The 19,215-nt window shown below is 42.9% G+C and overlaps 1 protein-coding gene across 2 annotated transcripts; it reads left to right on the top strand.

Moving 5' to 3' along the window:
- The first annotated feature begins 850 nt into the window (after positions 1–850).
- Positions 851–18,131, top strand: cdc42ep4a (CDC42 effector protein (Rho GTPase binding) 4a). 2 transcript variants are annotated; one of them, XM_074697355.1, is made up of 2 exons: positions 851–1,110; positions 14,999–18,131. In XM_074697355.1, the coding sequence occupies exon 2, from the start codon at positions 15,138–15,140 to the stop codon at positions 16,200–16,202; it is 1,065 nt and encodes a 354-aa protein (XP_074553456.1). In that variant the 5' UTR covers positions 851–1,110; positions 14,999–15,137; the 3' UTR covers positions 16,203–18,131. The 2 variants fall into 2 exon arrangements, with proteins under 2 accessions (XP_074553456.1, XP_074553457.1); XM_074697356.1 differs by lacking the exon at positions 851–1,110 and adding an exon at positions 11,632–11,851.
- Positions 18,132–19,215: the final 1,084 nt, after the last annotated feature.

Below are 19,215 nucleotides of genomic sequence, written 5' to 3'. Positions count from 1 at the left end.
ACCAAGGTTTTAATTTAAATACACAGGGAAGCTTTTTTTTAAAAACTTTATACTAAACTTTCAATATCTCCAGGAAATTCCTCTCTGAAACTTTAATGACTGTCTCAATATAAGTTTTGCAAGAGGGTTATGATAGACAACCACCTATTTTACTTATTAGCGTCTTACTTTAATCTGCTTTGTTAAATGAGTTGCGCTCAGAAAAAAACTGAACATCAGACATAGCCGCAGACCTCTTATGAGTTCAGAAGTTTACCTTAGTTTCACATTTGGATCTAGCTCATCTTTGTATGAGATTCTACCTCTTTTTCATACTCAGCAACCTATGTTACTTACATTGTGATGCATGTTTTTCAGCATGTATTGCACTCTTTGACACCACTGCTTTGGAGTCCCTCAGGCAATAAATAGTAATGTTGCACTTGGAGAAGAAAGCTGTTTTTAATTGTTGGATATTTTAGTGTCTGCAAAATTTATGATGCATATTTTCCCTTTGAGGAAAAACAACAAAGACAAGTCAGACAAAAGTTAAGTTTAAAGAATTCTCAACACTATCAAAGCTTAACACTTGTATCAGCACTGTTTATCTGAGGCTTTTAACTTTAAAGTCCCTATGCTGTTTGAAAAGATGGCTCAAAAGCAGCACCACAGCGAATTCATAGTTTATTGTTCTCCCTGCAAAATGAACAGTATTCAACTTTGCACTTGAGGTACCCTGATTTATTTTCCCAGTCTCTGTTTCATGTTGTGTCATTGTGACCCAGATCCCGCCTCTCACAGCGGAGTCTGAGGGGGCCCCCATGCTGGCAGCCTGTATCTTTAAGGAGCCATGTAAAGAGGGCGTGTTCAAACACACTACTGAAGCAGGAGGCATTGTAGTGAGTTATTACGCTCCAGAGCAGCAGCCCTGCTTCTGAGGATGCGGTGACAGCAGCAGCAACATTTCTGTGCATAAAAAGAGAGATCAGTGTGTACCTGTGCTGTTTGGATATCCGGTAGTTGATCTGAGCGTTTTTCCGCCTCCCTCCCTCTGATGAATGCACCCTCATTGTCAACCTGCTGGAGGCCTTAAAGTGAAGCAGCACCCGGCTTTATGAATGGGGATGCTCGGTAAGTGTGTGCATACGTGCTTTAGTGTTTATACTTGCACTTTAACTTCACCTCAACGAAACGAAGCATTTGTTTGTTTGTTTTTAAAGCACAAGTGTGTATTTCACGCACACAGAGCGGCTTTATTCCGCGGCTCAGCGGAGCGCACCGTGCGCGAGGCAGCTGACTCTTTTGTGGTCAGCTACTTATTGTTCTCCTGCCATTGACCCACCCTGGATCACAGCTTTATTGTACTGTGATCGAGTCAGCAGACAGTGATAGATGCTAAAGTAGATTTAGTACTGTTAAATGGAGCCTGTAAAGAAGTAGTTTTACGCTTCGGGGCGTTTCTTATTGTCGCGAGAATTGAGCTTATTTGTCTGCAGCCCCCTCGAGCTACAGCAATCATTTCTTCATGTAATATAATCGTATTTGGGAATTCTTGGCAGCTTAAGTGAGTGCATTGATGTATTTTTTATGTTTACAACACTTTTCCTGAAATTCTTCAAGTATTAATCTCTTGAGCCTCGTGAGAACAGATGTTCAGCTTCAAAATATCCCTAATATGCTTAAAATTGGATAAATGTTGCACTTGGACTCAAGCATGTTTAAATGTAATTCTTTTATTTCTTTTAAGAAAGTTTGACATATTTTTTTAAGCTATAAAGAATCTTAAATGTGATAGTCATAGCTTTACTATGATGAGATGACTAAACAGAATTCTCACACTGCACTGATCTGCCCCATCATGCTCTGCACCCTGTCCTGTTTGTCCAATTCATGACCCATTATTCCCAGCGTCTGTTGACTTGGCAGCACAGCTCAGTTTGCTTGGCATTGGTGTCTCGATGGCATCCTACAAGCTCGTTGACCTGGATAATATAAGGTGATGGGCCTCAGGTCTGTCACTCCATCACTGCCATGCTGATAAGAACTCCTCAGCACTTGTTTGAGGAGATAATGTTATCAGAGCCCTCTGCTCGGCAGGCAAATGGAGTGGCTTTCTTTGTTTTTGCCTGTTTAAATGTGACATTTGACCCTCCTTATCCGAAAAACACGCTGAGGGCTTTGTGAGATGTCAACTCGCTCTGCCTGGACGCCGTGATGGATTTAGGATGGATGACATAGCAAATACGCAAGCTTCATCCTCCCGAAAATGGATGTGTCATACGCTTAGTGTGTTGACTTTTTCACCCAGGAGTGCCTCTGAAAACAAGCGACACATTCTCAAACCAGCCTGCACAAGCTCTGCCTCCTCTGCCGTCTCCTAATTCTTAAATTACAAAGTATCTAATTGCCTGCAGGAGACATGTGTTTAGTGCCTGAAGGTGAAAGTTATCCGCCCTCTGTGTGGTGTTCAACACTCTGCCAAACACTCTGTTATTGGGCACGACACAGTGTACATAGACAGCAATTGCTGGAGCTCAGCCCGGGGAACACTACCTGCTTAGAGTTATGTTTGCAAAGGCAAGCAGGGAGTTTGTGCACCTTACTTCAATTTGGAGACACTCAAGAACTCATAAACCTCCTGCGGCGATGCTGAGGTGCAGCTTTAGCTTATTTGTGGCTGGTGAGTGAATATAGTCCGGCGTTCTGTGTTTGAACACGCACGGTTTGTGTGTTCACTTGGGGCAATGTGTGTGTCCTGTCCGGCCCTTTTACATTCCAGGAAGCACTGATATAAACAAGGATTTGTTCCTGGAATGCCGCTGAGGATGGTGATAGTAAACTTTTGGGATTATTACAGAGGACATGACAGCTCCTCATGAATGATGTGTAGCCTCAGTAGCATGTTGGGTTGCTGTCATTCCTTTTACCACAGGCCTGTAGATGAAACTAGCTTGTAGTGTGGCTCTCTTTTAAGGTTTCTTGTGAGTTAGATTAACAGTTTTTCAAATACTCAGCGCCACCTACCTTTTTGTGACCTTGTTGTCCCGCCATCTGATTCTCAGGGCGTCTCATGTGTCTGTGCGTGAATGCTGTGTTTGTTCCTGTGTCGCTTGTTTGGTGGCATTGTTTTTCTAGTCGTATCCAGCGCTCTGCATTGTGACTCTGCAGGCTGGGGTTGGTACTATGAGCCAGAGGAAGTGTTTATTCTTCTCTACCATCCTGTTCTGTTGTCAACAGTTGTAAATATTGGATGGTGTTGACATGAGGAAAGCAGCAGACAGAGACACAAGTTTGGAGTGAAACCCTAAAAATACAGCAGCTGCTCGGAGTCCATATCATTGTTGCTAAGTTTATTTCATCCATTTCATTTTATGTAAAGTATCTGAATTATTCAAACACAAGTCAAGTGATTACCCTTATTTTCAAAGAGCCCTTCTTGGTTTGATAGCTACTTCTTTGGCGTCCCTCCAGCCTGTGAAATTTTGTTGCTTTTCTGCTCTCCTGACCCCATAATTATAGCACTCTTGCACTTTAAAGCAAGATTCTCCACATCCCATAATTTATCTGCATTCTTTCCATTGAGGAGTGCAGGTTTCCACTCGAGGGTTTTTAAAAAATGTAACCTTGCCTGTCTCTTGAAGCTTTAAGAGTCACTTGACCGGTCTTTGCCAGTCTGCCAGCTATGTCTCGGCTTCCTGTGACGCTTTGAAAAGAATTAATGCCCCAGAATCTTACTAGTCTGGTACATGCCTCATATTTTGGGGCTGTTGTTGGATACACAGTCCCAGCTCTGGCCCCTGTAGGTTATTAAAGCTGTGTGTTGATGGAGATACGGGCCGTGTTTGTTTGCCGAGCTCATCAGTAATACAGTCTGATGGAGGACAGGCTTGTTTACATTATGAGCGGTCCAGGAAGGGCAGGCTGAGGAGATTTCCGGAGAGATGGGAGGGTTTGCTGCATTATTTTCTCCCGGCCCTTCCTGTGGACGTACCCCCAAACATGATAACACATTTCCCTGAAAAACACTTGCAGCTTGTGTGGCCCAAATCCTATACGTCTGAGCGTCAATAATTACCCACCGGTGTCAGTCACTTGTCTCAATTCTGCCAATTAGCCACATTCTTGTGATTCTGTGCGTGTACCTAGTTTACGAGCACTCGAACGTCTCAGGGACCTGGAGCTGGTTGTTGACCTCACACATCCAGCTGGATGAGAGGGAACAACGCTGGGAAAGGTTCCTGCAATGTGTCATTATTCGTAAAGCGTTCAAAAAATGCTAAGTGGGTATTTCTGGCACGCTCTCCTGTTGATATTGCCAGTGTCAACTCGCTTTCTGCTCATTCTCTATGATTATAAGACGCTCTCAATGCTTGGAGCCGGGCCAATTTCTCCCACCATCCATTTGTGTTTAGATGCCATGCCCAGCACACAGCTGACATTGAATCATTTCCATGTTGGCTGCAAGTTTTCAGACGCAGAGTTGTTACTTTTATTTAGATCACAGGGGAAGTGTAGTGTACGTGTACACAAAGACGATGTAGATTACATAAAGCGATGTCTATCAGCACTGTTTAGCCCACAGAATACTTTCATTCTTCAGTGTCTCCAAGATGAGTACAACATTCTTCTCCGCCACCGGCTCCCTCCACCGTTTAAATCTGTAACAATAAAAGCTGCTGGTTCAATCAAAGCGGGCGACAGAGAGAGCGAAGGAGATGGAGTGTCGTGTCTGGAGGCTGTGCTGGCTGTAAATGTGAAAGAGACAAGTCATCTCCTCTCGGGGTAGCAGAGGTCAGCTGGTACACGTCGAGCTGACTGGCTGCAGGCCTTTCTCTGCCAGGAAGCCTTTCATTGGCTGTCGCGGCTTGTTTGAAAACTACAATGTCTGCTGCTGTGTGCTGACCTGGTCAGCATCCGTCCATCAATTTAACTTCTCCACCGCCAGCCTGTCTCATCTGGGCCCTTGCAGCTTTTATAGCTGGTACATTAATTATTACAATGCTGCTTTTAATTTTTAGGTGTTGCCACATTTACCCGGCTACCTCACCACTTTTATTTTATAGTGTCTTCTCTTCTGTACATTTACAAGTGTACTGAGTAGGGCTGCTGGCAAAAATGTGAATCATTATTTTTTGCTTGGAATTGAGATCATGATTCTTTCCTATTATTCTTTTTTGTTTATTTCACTGATGAACTTTAAAAAAACAAAGCAAGAACATTCATAGGGATGGGTGTTGATAATGTTTTATTGAGAGCAAAGCCCTTATCTATTCCACTTATCAATCTGATATAATTCCCTGATCAGTTCGTCCTGTGGATTTTCTCTGTACAAAAAGTAGTTTTATAGGTTTTCTGTTTCAACATTTTATTGAGTTTATAGGTAAACTAGAAACGCACTCAGAGGGCGCTGACCTCCTCCAAGTATATTGTGATTGTCACGCTCAGTCCTACTTTAATGTTATACTCCCTTCCAGCAGACTGTCTGCTACAATTTGGTGTTCGTTGCAGGTTTTTACGATAACTTGTTATCTGAAAGTATTGAAAGTTATGATGATCCATAAATATTTCATATTTCGGATCTTAGTATCCAAAATATTGCCAGGATCTGGATCATACTTTTACATCTGTCAGAAATGATGGTGACCTTGTCTTGCATCTTTTTGCAAAGCAATTCCCACCATTTATCGTTGAGTTATGTACACATATGGTGAAAACGGCCCTACCTCACAATGATAAAGAATCCTTTAAATGAATCCTGGATCCAGACGGTGATTAACATCACCTCCAAACTTTAATCCTTCCTTATTCCAATTTGAACATTTCCTGAAAATTTCATGAAGATCTGTTTGTTACTTTTTGAGTTATGTTGTTCACAGACAAAGAGACAGAAAGACAAATTCTACCAAAAACATAACCTCCTTGACAGAGTAAATAAATATGAAACTGGCCAATTAATCTAGATAACTGTAGACATAGACAAAATTACTTAAAAATCTGTGCACATGGATCCTGGATCTCTAGACTTGAATAAATAAAAACAAGTAAAAATCACACATTTTGTGACATCAGTGTATTGGTGTGCTTTATGTTTGTGGCAAGGGGCAACATCTGTTTAAGAAAAATAAAGTCTAGGCAGAAGTGCTAAAAGTTGCTGAAAGAACAGATGATGTACAGTACGGCTGCTCCCAAGTCATTCAAGTAAAGTGAGCAGCCAGCAGCAGCAGGCCCATGTGTTGTGAAGAGGCTTTGCCATTGGTTGAAGGAGGAAGCAGCGGTGGTGCTGCAGTTAGGGGGAGGGGTTATTTACAAACCAGCCCATGAAATAAAATTTTTAAGAACTGTCCTTGTTTAGAAATGAGATCACGTACACATGTGAATCTGGATGATGGTCTTTTAACGATTGATCTTGCAGCCCGAGTACTGAGTTTTATTTTTAAATACTCCCAAATTCATGTAAGTTTGTTCTCCCTGCTCAAGCCGCTTACTGATGTAAGGGTAGATTTAGTAGTCGCTTGATATGAATGCCAATTTAAAAGCCCACAGGCACTTTTATTAGCAAGACGGCTCTAAAAGCCTGTTGTGCTTTGATCCTCACCAAGCAAGACGTCTTGCTGGGTGAGGTGTGATATCAGCATAACAGACCGTCTCTCACCAACATGACAGGTATTAGCTGGGACGCCACAACAGCAATGTGTGAGGTGTTTAATTCATTTCCTCCTGATAAGGGTCGGCTCTTTTTATTGTTTGTTTTATTTTTGGAAATATTTTTTACTCCTGTGTGCATGTGTGTCCTGATATGTCCTTTCTTGGCTGCAACTAAAGACATTCTTACCTCTTTTTCCAGCATTAATATATTATTTTTATAAACCTCCAAGGTTTACTAACTACTGACAAATGCTCACCAACGTTTCACTGAACTGTGTGCAGCTTTAACTGTTTTATCTTGTGTGATTAACAGTGCAAACAGCTTTTCAATCTCAATCAAACACTACATAAAAGACTCGACCTGACTTAAGACAGAGTTGAACAGCACTGTTTGACCTTTCCAGCTCATTTCTGTCAGTGGTTTAAGCTTTAAATCAATCCAAGTGTGACTTAAACTGTGGGTCGCAAAAGGAAAAAAAGAAAAGTGAGACACTCACACAGGCCAAGGTTCCGTCTGGACACCGTGCCCTGCTTTTCCCGAAGATTTCCAGCATTTTATTGTACCAGATTTGTGATTTTCCTCACTTTTAAGACCACAGCGGATTTACGCTTTGATCCAAACAAGCCTTCAGCTCTCTCACTGTATCGCTGCTGTGTGAGGAAGAAAGGCGTGAGAAATGGGTGGTGGGGCAAGAGGGCACACAGAGACACCCCTGTGGGGTTAAGAAACAACTTGAGCTGAATCCACAACACGACACAACAAGCAAATGGCACAGTGCTCACAGTGCTCTACAGGAGCCTTTTGAGGCAAATGTGGCTTTTTATGCAAGTAAGGTGGGCTTTATTTACAGAGCGGTGTGTTTTCTTACTACTGTTTTTATCTCAGAGGGCTGTGTCAGCTTGATGTCTGCTAGTCCTCGTCTGTGTGATTGAGAGATAATGTGATTTCCGATGTTTGTCCTCAGGCTGCTCCGTCCTAAATGAGATATTAAGCCCGCCTAACTGAGTTGCGTGGCAGATACCTATCTTGCAGAGGCCATTTGTCTGCTTAATTACTGGAACATGTGTGTGTAAGTGTGTGTGTGTGTTTGCTCTTAAACATGCAGGGAATGGATGACTTTCTCCTTTACAAATGTTCACAGAAGGTATAGCCCAGTTTGGATTGTCTTGGTGTGGCACACATTTTGTGGTGTTTCCACTTACTAACTCTAGGACAGATCCATAAATAACTGAGATGAACCTTCCCACTTTTTGAGACTCTTTCATTGGGGTGCTGGACTTAACAGATCCAGATTCCAGAAGGTGGAACTAGAATACTTAAGACTATGGACGGGTACTGAATTAGGTACTTTTATAGGTACCAACCAAATTTCATTGGTAGTACCGAGCACCAATTCACGTAAAATCAGAAGGAAGGTACCATGGTTAGGTACCTAAATGAATGAAAAGCATTCTTGTGACTGTGAGGGAGGGGAGAGTAGGTGATTTTTAAATTCTGGTCATGAACATAGCATTGCAAGCTTATATAATGAGAAATAAATATGTTAAATTGAAAAACTTCAAGATTTTATAATTAAAGAAATTAATATTTAGTACGACATAAACACACAAAAGTACCGAAAATTGGTACCGTGATACCAATTGCCAGGTACCAGGCATCCGTACCTAGGGATGGTTACCTTTTACATTTGAAACACTACGGTATGAATGGCCGGTACCTGGCAATTGGGACCAGTACCCAACAGTAGCAATTTTGGGTACTTTTTTGTGTTTATGTGGTTAAAGATATCAATTTGTTTGATAATAAAATATTTTTTTCTCAGACTAACATATTAATTCTTCAATATATAACCTTGCAACGCTGTGTTCATGTCCAGCATGGACAACCGCCTACTCCTCCTCTCCCTCACAGTCACAAAGATGCATTTCGGTACCTAAACATGGTACCTTTTGATTTTACGTGAATCAGTACCCGGTACTTTCAATAGAATTTGGTTGGTACCTATAAAAGTACCTAATTCAGTACCCATCCCTATCGGTACCGTATTTTTACAGATATGAAAGGTACCCATTCCTACTGCAGACTGTTGATTGGTCAAAAGAGTTGTCACTTGCAGCTGTATTTCTCCTTGCAGCACACAGTCTTCAATGAAACAAAGATTGATTGTGTTATATAACCAAGCCACATGGAAATCACAAGGAACACAAATTGCTGGATGTCTTCCATCTTTGCTATTTGCTTGCTGTTTTGTGCTGCTCTTCTTCGTTGGATTTATATGGCACCACGTTATTATGTAACTGATGCTTTCCGCATCTGGCTCACACACCACCCACCACCAGGGGGCACATTTGGCAAACAGGAACATGCTTAACCAATCCAACCCATACCAAACTGTACTGATCCAAACCGGACTGCTTGGTGGAAACTAGGGATGCACTGATCCAACTTTTCTGGTCCAGATACCAATACCTGGGCTTTGGGTATTGACTGATCCTGATCCAATACCAGTGTTAAATAATAACCTGCTTGTTCTACTGTGGAATGAGAGTGGTAATGTTTTGAGTAAAAGACAAAAATGAGTACATATGTAATTACTGAAGTTAATATTTATTTAAACTGTAAATGTTAAAATGTTTAACAGCAGTTTGGTTACAAAAGCTTAAGAATTTACAGAAATGACTATTTGACTGTAAAATTTTACACCTTGTAGGCTAAACCATACTTTAGCCTTAGGATCGGATCGGTGCATCCCTAGTGGAAACGGGACTTATGAGTGATTTCAAGACGTCAATACAAGAGAGGAAACCAGTGATTTGCAGGCTTTGTTTTCACACAGATTTTGGGTTGCATGTGACCTCCCTCCCCCTCTGAAATGTCATTTCACCCTCAGGTCATGCGGTTGTCCATCCAGGTCAGTGACTTCAAATGAAGCAGACAGAACCCCCGCCTCAGTACGACAGCCCTCTCAGACTGTAGAATACACACTGGACGAATTAAGCACAAAGACGCTGCATCAATACTCAATTAGGGAAATGGACCATTAGTCATGTTTGAGTGTGTGTGTCTGTGTTGACTGGCCTCATGTGTGTGAAGTGAGGAGATACGCTCCTTTTAAACACTAATTAACAAAGGGGTCAATATTTCTTCTGAATGAATAAGAAGATGTTTTGTCGTGCTCATAAATCCTTCTTTCCTGTGATGTTTTCCTCTCTGCTGCACTTTAAAACCTTAGATATCAAGTGACTTTTGAGTCGTATCTTAAGCGTTCCACTTATCTAGCATCTGTCTCCTCTGTTCAGAGATGACTGCAGCATTTCCTTTGCTATACAAAATCCTCCCAGGTGAATTTACCCAGGTTAGCGTCTGATTTAGTGCACCACTTTTCACCCCTTTCTGTAAAAGAACCCATTTCTATTTATCTCCCTCCCACGGTATTTCTGTGCTTTCCCCCTCAGAGGAATTGGGTGTGTATTTTCTTCCCACAAAGTGGTGGCTATAACCATATGATATTTAAGCAGATTGAGAACCCTCCCTAGACCCAGCAGGCTCGGCATTTATATCGATAATTGGGTTATGTGATCTATAAACAGAGCTCACTTTACATTCCCATGATGTAAATACGTTTAAAGGAGGGAAATGGGTTGGAATATCATTTACCCAAACTGATGTAAAGAGATTAGAGAAGTGAGGCGGTGATGGTGAAATGTTCCCACTGTGCTCAAGTTTATCAAAAGTGTGCGCACATGAGTGCACACGCTGCTGCGCTTTACTCAGACGTGAGAAATATCGCGTCAGGGCCAGTCAGTCACCTTGAAATAACACATCACTACAAGGGCTAGAGGTCTGGAGGTCTGGAGGTCAGGGTTGTGTTCAGTGTGTGTTGGTTTTTAAGACGCTTGTATACTGAGTCAGACCTCAGCGCTGGAATGAAATGATGCAGATGTGCTTTTCTTTCTCTTCCTGTCTGTTTCTGTCCCACATTCTGCATCTCCTCTGCAGCCAGACCCCGAGTGCTGTGAAAGTCTGTTTATAAAGTCAATCCCCCCCTCCTGCTGGGACCCCGTAGTTCCCACGCTAACGGCTGCCTTCTCAGGCCCTTTTCCACTTTTCTGTTTCACGTGTACACCCACACACACATGCGTGCACACTCACACAAAGCTGCACAAAGCTATAAATAAAGCACAAGGCTGTGAATCGGATTTGATGTAGTTCCTGAAGGCTTGTGCTTGTGCAGAGCTTTTTTGGATCTGATTTAGATTCAGTAGATGAAGAACCCATATCCTTGCAAACGGGGCACTATTGAGCTTTTCAGCTTGATCTTGGCCTGAGGGGTGTAGGGGGGGCTGAGATGGAGGAGTGGGAGGCAGGCTTTCACCATCTCCCCTTGTTCCATCCCCTGGTTGTTTTTCTTTATCTGTTTATGCCACCCAGAAGCAACTAGTCAGGGGAAAAAAAAGCCTGGGTGTGAATTGTGTCCCCTTCATTATTTCCCCAGATTAGAACATGGGGCTTCAATAATAAGCATGTTTGCAAAAAAAGTGACTTTGTTTGTGTATTTTGGCAGAAAAGCGGTGAGAGTTCATGGAAAGTTTTCACACGGTGTCTCTGCCTGAGTCAAAAATGCCCCAATCTTGTTCTGCTTCACGTATATTCTCCCATCTGCTCGTCTGCAGCGGGAAAACATTTCCGTACTTTAATTTATTTACACATTCAGCAGCGAAAATACACGCAACATGCATGGTGCGACTGAGTGAAAACACAGCAGACATCAGATATAAAAGCCTGCACTGTATGGGCCCCAGGTTGAAACAGAAGGAAGCCATGTGTTGCACGCTCATATGACGCCGGAAGCGTTCGTCAGCCCCAGACAGGAAACGCTGCTGCTTTGCTTGCAGGAGGGTGTTTCCATAGAAACCAAAGCAGGTGAGGGCATTAAGAGGAAGAGGAGTAGAGGCTCAGCTGGCAAGGAAGAAGGGAGGGGTGGAGACAGAGGAACGAGGTCAATGCACTAAAAAGCCTGCCACATGAAACAGCCAAATTCTCCCGCCGGCACTTCTACGGAAAACAACTCCTGACTTAAATGTCTTTTGAAGGCTGGCCTGCAAGTAATCCAAAGTCAAGGTTAAGTTGCTGACTGTTTGGATGATCTCTTCTGTGTGGAGCGTGAGTAAACAAAGAAAGGGGTATTGTGCCCGTGAGGGAGAGGTGCACACTGGAGACGGCAAGGTAAGCTTTTTTTCTAAAGGCCTGCCTTCATGAAACCAAAAAGATTGTTCCTCCTACAAGTCTGAGGTGTTGCTGTGTTTATGATGTCTGTCTGTAGAAAATGCTTGTGCTTCACTTGCAGACCACCATGCTAGTACTCTTTTGATGTGTAGTAAATACATGGAGATGTACCGCTAATGAGACGCCCCGTCTCTTTTCCTCCCGTGTGGTACCTGAGGACGTAGCATGACTAGCTGGCAGCCTGTGGTGAAGTTTCCTGTCTGGGCTGCATATTTCAAAAACGCAGACACGCGTCAGTCAAAACAAACCTCTGAGGCCTCAAACATTGTATGCTGTAAGAAAAGAAACGCTGTAGATATATTTCTTTTCTTTCCTCTGATCACAGTCTTATGCATCCGTCAGAACCCTCCTTCTGTGACTGATTCGGATGTTATTGTTCTCTGATGTTTGTATAATTAAATTCTTCTGTGCCTGGTAGATTAGTTCCTGGACATGTAAAGAAGATGAGTTTCACGTAAGAAAATCCCAGAGCAGCGTCCAACCATCCTTCTCTCATTCATGCTGGTCTGAGGTTGGTGTTCTGTTATAACTCGGGCTGGAAGCAGAATCCTGTGGTGCTCCTAGTGTTTTTAGTCCCAGTGCATTTCCGAGGTCATCCTACTGAGATGTGAGTAGTGTAAAGCTTATCATTATGAGTGTGCATAATTGATGGCTTCAGCTCATGTAATTAGTGGAACATTATGAATTCCTACAAATTTTTTATTTACGTGGTGGGATTAAATGTGGAAATGTGAATGCTAAGCACATGATAATGAGGGACCTGTGCATAACATTGACGTCCATAGAACACCTAATTAATGCTCCTCGCATGTTAATATCATTAGTGACAGCTTATAAAGGTGGATGACGCACATCCATCCACTCATGTTTTTACAAAAGTGATGCCAAAAGTGGACGGACAGTGCTAACATTTAGCACTCATGATGTTGATTTTTTTTTAGCAACATGAAGTAGCTGGTGGGTTGCATGCTGGTGCAGTGGTTAGTTGCCTCTCAGGAAAAGGTTCCTGGTTCAGCCCCCCCCTCCCAATTTGCATATTCGCTCTCTGGTGTGAGCGTGTGTGTGCTAGGGTCGGGAGAAAAAATTGATGGGATTGGGATTTTTTTCTTTTTGCTTAAATGTAGGGTCTGCAGAAATTTCCTCCTTATGCAGCTTCCTGTTTCTACATGGGAGAGACTCGAGAGATGTGCACCTTACTTGGCATGTTAGCACAAGCTAATCACTGATTATTTGACGCATACCTAGTTAGCAGAAAACTAACTTGTGTCACTCTTCATCCCTTGCTGCTCTCCAAGTGCTCAAAAGCGAGTGAAAGTTGAGCCAAGCTTCACTCTCATTTAAGAAAAAATTATATCTGTTTTTTGTTTCGTTTCACTTTGGTTGTTATTCTACCTTCATGCTACGTCCACTACCATAGCCGCTTGGGATAGCTTCTTCCACTCTAATCAAGACGCAAAGTCACTTGTGCACTGGGTGCGCTGTGATTGGCTGATATAACCCCGCTTACTCTCCCTCTCCGCCTAGAAAAGTCCTGTCACAACCAAACATCAACATACAGGCTGAGGAGAGGGTTGAGGCAGACACAGACACTGATACACATGTAAAGAGGCCCAGAAGTGATACTTTATTCCTGTAAAAGTTGACATTTTATTTTTTAGGAAAATCCTGCTGACTCTACCTTGGACGATTTTAAGTTTTGATTTTATTTTATTTTATGTTCAAAACTCTCTTTTTTGTTTGTTTTTGTTTCAACTTTAAATCCTTTATTTTGGTCTGTGTGTATAAGCTGTGTTGAAAAACCAGACTCACATGTGATGTGCCTTCTAATATAGTCTGAAGACATCATCAACATCATTCGGCTTTTTCACATTTTCACAAAATTGCAAAAATCAGAAATATCAAAGAATATTAAATCTAATCTGCACCGCAAAAATTGTAAAAGAATCAATTTGGGAGGAAAAACGTATCATCCTAGCCCTGGTGTGTGCTTTTACGATAGCCCTGTGATGGGTTAGCGACCCACCTGAGTGTACTGCACCTTCTGCGGAATGACTTGTGGGACGGCAACATCAGCACATTAACATCCCTTCTTTAAACCAAAATACCAAATTAATACTAATAAAAAAAAGATACTACAACCCATTTTTCTGACTTTGGTACATGTGTCCGTATGAAAAAGACAGGGATTTATACATAATAAAGTTTTTATTTTGTTGTACCACAAACAATTAGAAATGTCAATAATTGACCAAATCAGATCCCCCTCTCTCGTGTTTCCACACTGGGCCCAGCTTTCTGACAGCAGCTCTGACCGCACATTGAGACATGGACTCAGTACAGGGAGAGGGTGAAATGATAAGCATGTCTGTCTTTCTTAGATGTAATCAATAATTATTTTCAGATCATATTATATCTTAAGTTGCTCAAATCTGCATCACCATCATTATCAAATGATAACCCACTACCTTCTCCTGCATGTCACTTTGATAGCACAGGTGACGTAAAGACACAACAAATAAAGACAGTGTGGTCCCTTTCGTGGTAGGCATGTGTGCCCACAACGATAACTAGCACCAAGAACACTTTGAAGTTTTGTTTGATCAGCAGTTCGGTGGTGGTAAAAGCAGCAGCATCATCTGCATGTCTACATTAAACTGTCACGCAACACGCATATTCAGACTCTGCATGCACAGTGGTTATTTCGGTGTGTGTATGAGTGTTCAAGCCTCAGCCAAGAGGAAATCAGACAAAGGTTTATTGTCAATCAGTCATGGAGAACAAGTAGCTAGTGACAACGTGGTGTGTTTTAAGGTCACTGGACTGAAATCTGTGTGATGTGGTTTTTCTGCATGTGCACATCTCAATTGCAAAAGTCAAATTTATGCTTTAGCATGATGTGAGCTAATAATAACAAGAGAATGTATTTGAGGTATTTTGATTTCCTATCCACATGTTTTTGGCTTCATTTTCAGACACTTGTCTTGTCATCCATCCTTTTGCTGATCTTCCTGCCTGTTCAGTTTCTTATTATCTATTCTCTCAATTTGATATTTTACATTTTTTCATTTTCCTCTCTCCTCTTTTCAGGTTCTCAGACTGACTGCCATTGAGGAGAACTATTATTCTCTCAAGTATCTACCAAGGACTAGATTTGGAGGGTCTTTTGTAGCCTGATTACGTTTTGGACTACCTCTCTGTAGAGAAAGAACTCTGCCAATCAGCAGCCATGCCTATCCTAAAGCAGCTCGTCTCCGGTTCCTCCCAGACTAAACGTCGCTCCCGCATGGACCTGACCCGGGAGATGATAAGTGCTCCTTTGGGCGACTTTCGTCACACCATGCATGTCGGCCGCAGTGGGGATGCGTTCGGTGACACCTCCTTTCTCAGCAGCCGCTCGGGGGAGCCTCCCCCTGAGAGCACATCCTACCCCAGCTCCCCTCGCCCTGGCCTCCTGTCCCGCACCTTCAGGAGCAGCAAGCGCTCACAGTCAGTGACGAGGGTGGACCAGCAGAGCAACAACAGCCTGGTGGTCCCTGGTGGGTCCCCCACTTATGTAAAGAATGCCATGTCTCTGCCTTTCCTGTATGATGACGGTGGGGAAAATATGGTGTGTAAGAGTATGTCTTCAAGTCCGCTGGCTGCTGTAGATGGGAAAGGTGCAGCTGCAGCTTCAGCTGCTCAGTTTCTGGAGCAGGAAGAACGAAACTTTGGTGAACTGACGGAGCTCCCTGAGACCTCCCATCACTACGGAGGAGGGATGAAACGTGCAGATTCAGTCATGTCTTTTCATGTCGACCTGGGACCATCCATGCTGGGTGACATCCTGGGGGTGATGGAGAAGGAGGATGATGATCTCGGCTACGAGGAGGGCAAGAGCAGCGAGGGTCGGGCCTCGCCGCCTCTCAGCACACACGGCGAGGAAGAGGAAGAAGAAGAAGAGGAGGACAGCATGGAGAGGGAGAAAGAAGAGGATGAAGAGGAGCAGATGAAAGCAGAAGGAGAAGCTGAGATTCTGCAGGAGGGCTCCATTCATCCAGCCGACTCTATTAACCTAGAGCCTGAGAACGTCGGGCCCTACACTCCTGAGTACACCCCTGAGACTCGGCCCAAACACTTACAGCACCTCGACAGCTGCTCCATGTCTAGCTCTGGCTCTGCTGCGCTTGATGAGAAACCCAACAGCCAGACTTACGCAGGAGACACAGACAGCGCTACATTCAGTGCCCCGCCTGAGGAGGAGAGCAACTTCTCCTCTTTCTTAGAGGATGAAGATGATGAGATCCGGGTATGAGATTCTATAGCCCCTGGATCTGGAAGGGAGGGGGTTATATTGAGCTAGCAAGTCCTTGTCAGTGTGGATTTGCACTTGAACAGAAATAAGACACTGCTGGCTGGCGTTGTGGGACTGGGGAAGACAGAGGACTCCCGCTTTCTGTGAGGAGAGAGCGACTGCTCCAGGAAGAGCCCAGACTCCATCTGTTAGACTTACCCTCCATTTCCTCCTCGTCTGTCAGTCCGTCTCTTGCCTTTTGAACACTTTGGGAGCTGACGTGGAACAACAGCCGCTTTTTGACTCTGAAACATTCCAAAAGGAGGCAGGGAGGTCTGCTTGGACAGAAACTTTAGGAGGAAAAACACTTTCCACTGCAAACGCTCCGTTCACACTTTCTTTCTGTCTCTTCTTACTGTGTCACATGTGCTTTTTTCATTACATCCCCCTCCTCTCTGCCTCTTTCTCTGCCTTTGGGACTTCAAGAGACCTAAGCTGAGCAGACTAGGCCTCTGTCACCACAGAATCACTGGTAGGTATCTTGTCACAACAACAAAAAAGGGAGGCTGTGTTTGACACCGGAGTGTGAAGCCTCTGTTATCTGAAAACCTTACAGCAAAGTGCCACAGATCTATCAGAGCCTCTCTCCCTTACGTAACTCAGGTCCTTGTGAGGAGGCTCAAAGCCTGCCATTTCCTGCTGTAAAGCTGGACCACAAAGCCCAAAACCAAAATTCTGTTCTGTTTTGAGTCCCTCTGAGCGCCACACAGGCTGAGCCTTGAAGTAAATTTGAGAGACGCTTGGTTTTAAGGCTCGTGAAGACACATGAGTCTGCATTTACAGAAAAGTATGGTGTTACTACAGGAAACCAGAGGGGGAGGAGTGGGAAAGCACTCTCTCTTGGTTTTGTTTCAGATTTTCCCAAGAAGCAGATTCTGGCTTTAAGCTATAACAATTATGATTTAACAGGTTTCTGTGAAGTGACATGAATCTTCTTTCTTTCTTCTAATCTGTCTTAAAAGCTGAAACCGAAAAGCATTTGATAACCACTTCCTTCCTTGTGTTTGTACAGCCGAGCGGTTGCAGCGCTGCAACTGAACTGTGTCAGAAGATGTTGATCCTCATTAGTGCAGAGGCTGCCTTAATGCATTAAACAGATCCCACCACTACTCATGAAGAGGGCTTAAGGGTGTGTGTTATTGAAAAACGAGTGCACCAGCAGGCACAATTAAACCAGACACTACTGGAATTTGCTGTTTAATACCTGTTGTTTTTATCTTCGAAAGAAAAAAAAATTGCTATGTTTGTGTTGTGCCTATTTTTGAAGAGCGGATGAAAAAAGGAACAACGCAGCCGGCGATAGATGCAAGAGCATTGAGAAAACCCTATTTTTATGCAAGTTGCATAGTCATTGCAGCTCCACTGTATCTCTTGCACCATTAGAAAACCACGGCCAGAAGTATCGAGGCTTAGTTGCTCTGATTGATTTCACTGCCTTAACTGACGCTGACAAGATGTGCCAAATCATAATTTTCTAGCCAAACATGATTCTAGTTTGAGATGCTGACTTTTGGGAGAGCCTGTCAAATCTGTCTGTCACTTCCTCTTCTGTGAGGGTAATCACTGCTGAATTTGAGTTGCAGCTTGTAGGTTTAAAAAAATAAATAAAGCTTAATACTGTTTTGAGATGTGATATAATGCAGCGAAAAAAAAAAAAAGTAAAAAGGATGAATTTGCATAACTGGATATTTATGTTTTCCAATCACTCAAACACTACATAATATATTCAGGTCATTTTCTAGAGTGCAAATGGGAATTTGTCTTTGTGTATAATGTCAGATATTCTGCCTTACCGTTATGCTTTCTGTCTTTATTTCTGTATTGCCTAAAATAACCTATATTTTTCAATAAAAGAAATCCTGAACGTCTCCACTGCTGCATATTTTATGACCGTTTTGTCTCATTGCATCAGCAGAAGAAGTGCGACTCAATCAGCAGCTAACAAAGGAATTCCTTGAGTGCCGCTTGTGTTTCCTGCCGCTATTCTTTGGCTCTCCCAGGAGAGGAAGGAAGGAAGCAATCCAGCAATAGTTGGATATGTCTCTTAAGTATTAAAAGCGTACAAGCTGAGAATGATTAGACTGGTGAGTTAATGTCTGTGTGTCCTTGTGTGAGTGTGTGTGAAAGAGAGAGGAGGGTCAAAGTGTGTGTTTGTTTTAGCGGCAACTTCCTAGTCCTTAAAATGAAACTGATAGTCAAAAGTAAATGAGATTTGGCAAACATTTAAATTTGATCACATGCATTTTTGCTGATAGCAGTTTCTCCATGCAGAACTCACACCACCAGTGTTTGGTTTTCATTTTGGGTTCACACCAGCACATCTGGTTACTTTTTCCTCCAGTAGTTTGTTTGCTGGTCAAACCAAAAACGACCCACAAACAACTTTGTTGCTTTCTAGAACAAATGACTACTAAAACCACTCAGTGCTTTGAGATGCTTTCTGCCACACTGACTGAGGAAATATCTTTTTTTGTTTTTGTGGCAGTGATGTCACACCCTCTCTGCCAATCAAATCACACATTGAAGTTACCGACATGATGTCAAAGATCTTCTTAGGTGGGTACAGTTGACTCTTAGAGCTATGAAAAGTTTGATGACTCTTATGTTAGTTTGTGTAATACTTCCTGTCAATATTCCTCCTTTGTGAAAGCTGGCCATGCTCTGAGTGTTTCAGGCCAGATTTGGGGCTGGAGTGATTTTGGGTTAGGGCTGTGACTTGATTTGACTGATATAATAGAATAGAATAGAAAATAATAGAATAGAACAGAATTGCTTTAATGATCCCAAACTGGAAAATTGTGTCAACAGCAGTAACTTACAGAAAATAAAATATACACATAAGCAGGGCCACACGGTGGCATAACGTTGAGTGCTGCAGCCTCTTAGCAAGAAGGTCACATTTTCAATTCCCAGATTGGTGGGCCATTCTGTGTGGGGCTTGCATGTTTTCCCTGTGGATGTGTGGGTTCTCTCC

The sequence above is a fragment of the Halichoeres trimaculatus genome, unplaced genomic scaffold, assembly GCF_033239565.1.
Source record: "Halichoeres trimaculatus isolate MK-OKI-2021-1 unplaced genomic scaffold, fHalTri1.1 fHalTri1_scaffold_20, whole genome shotgun sequence".
NCBI classification, from domain to species: Eukaryota; Metazoa; Chordata; class Actinopteri; order Labriformes; family Labridae; genus Halichoeres; species Halichoeres trimaculatus.
The sequence above is the reverse complement of the archived record's forward strand: the minus strand, read 5'-3'. Positions and strand labels throughout refer to the sequence as shown.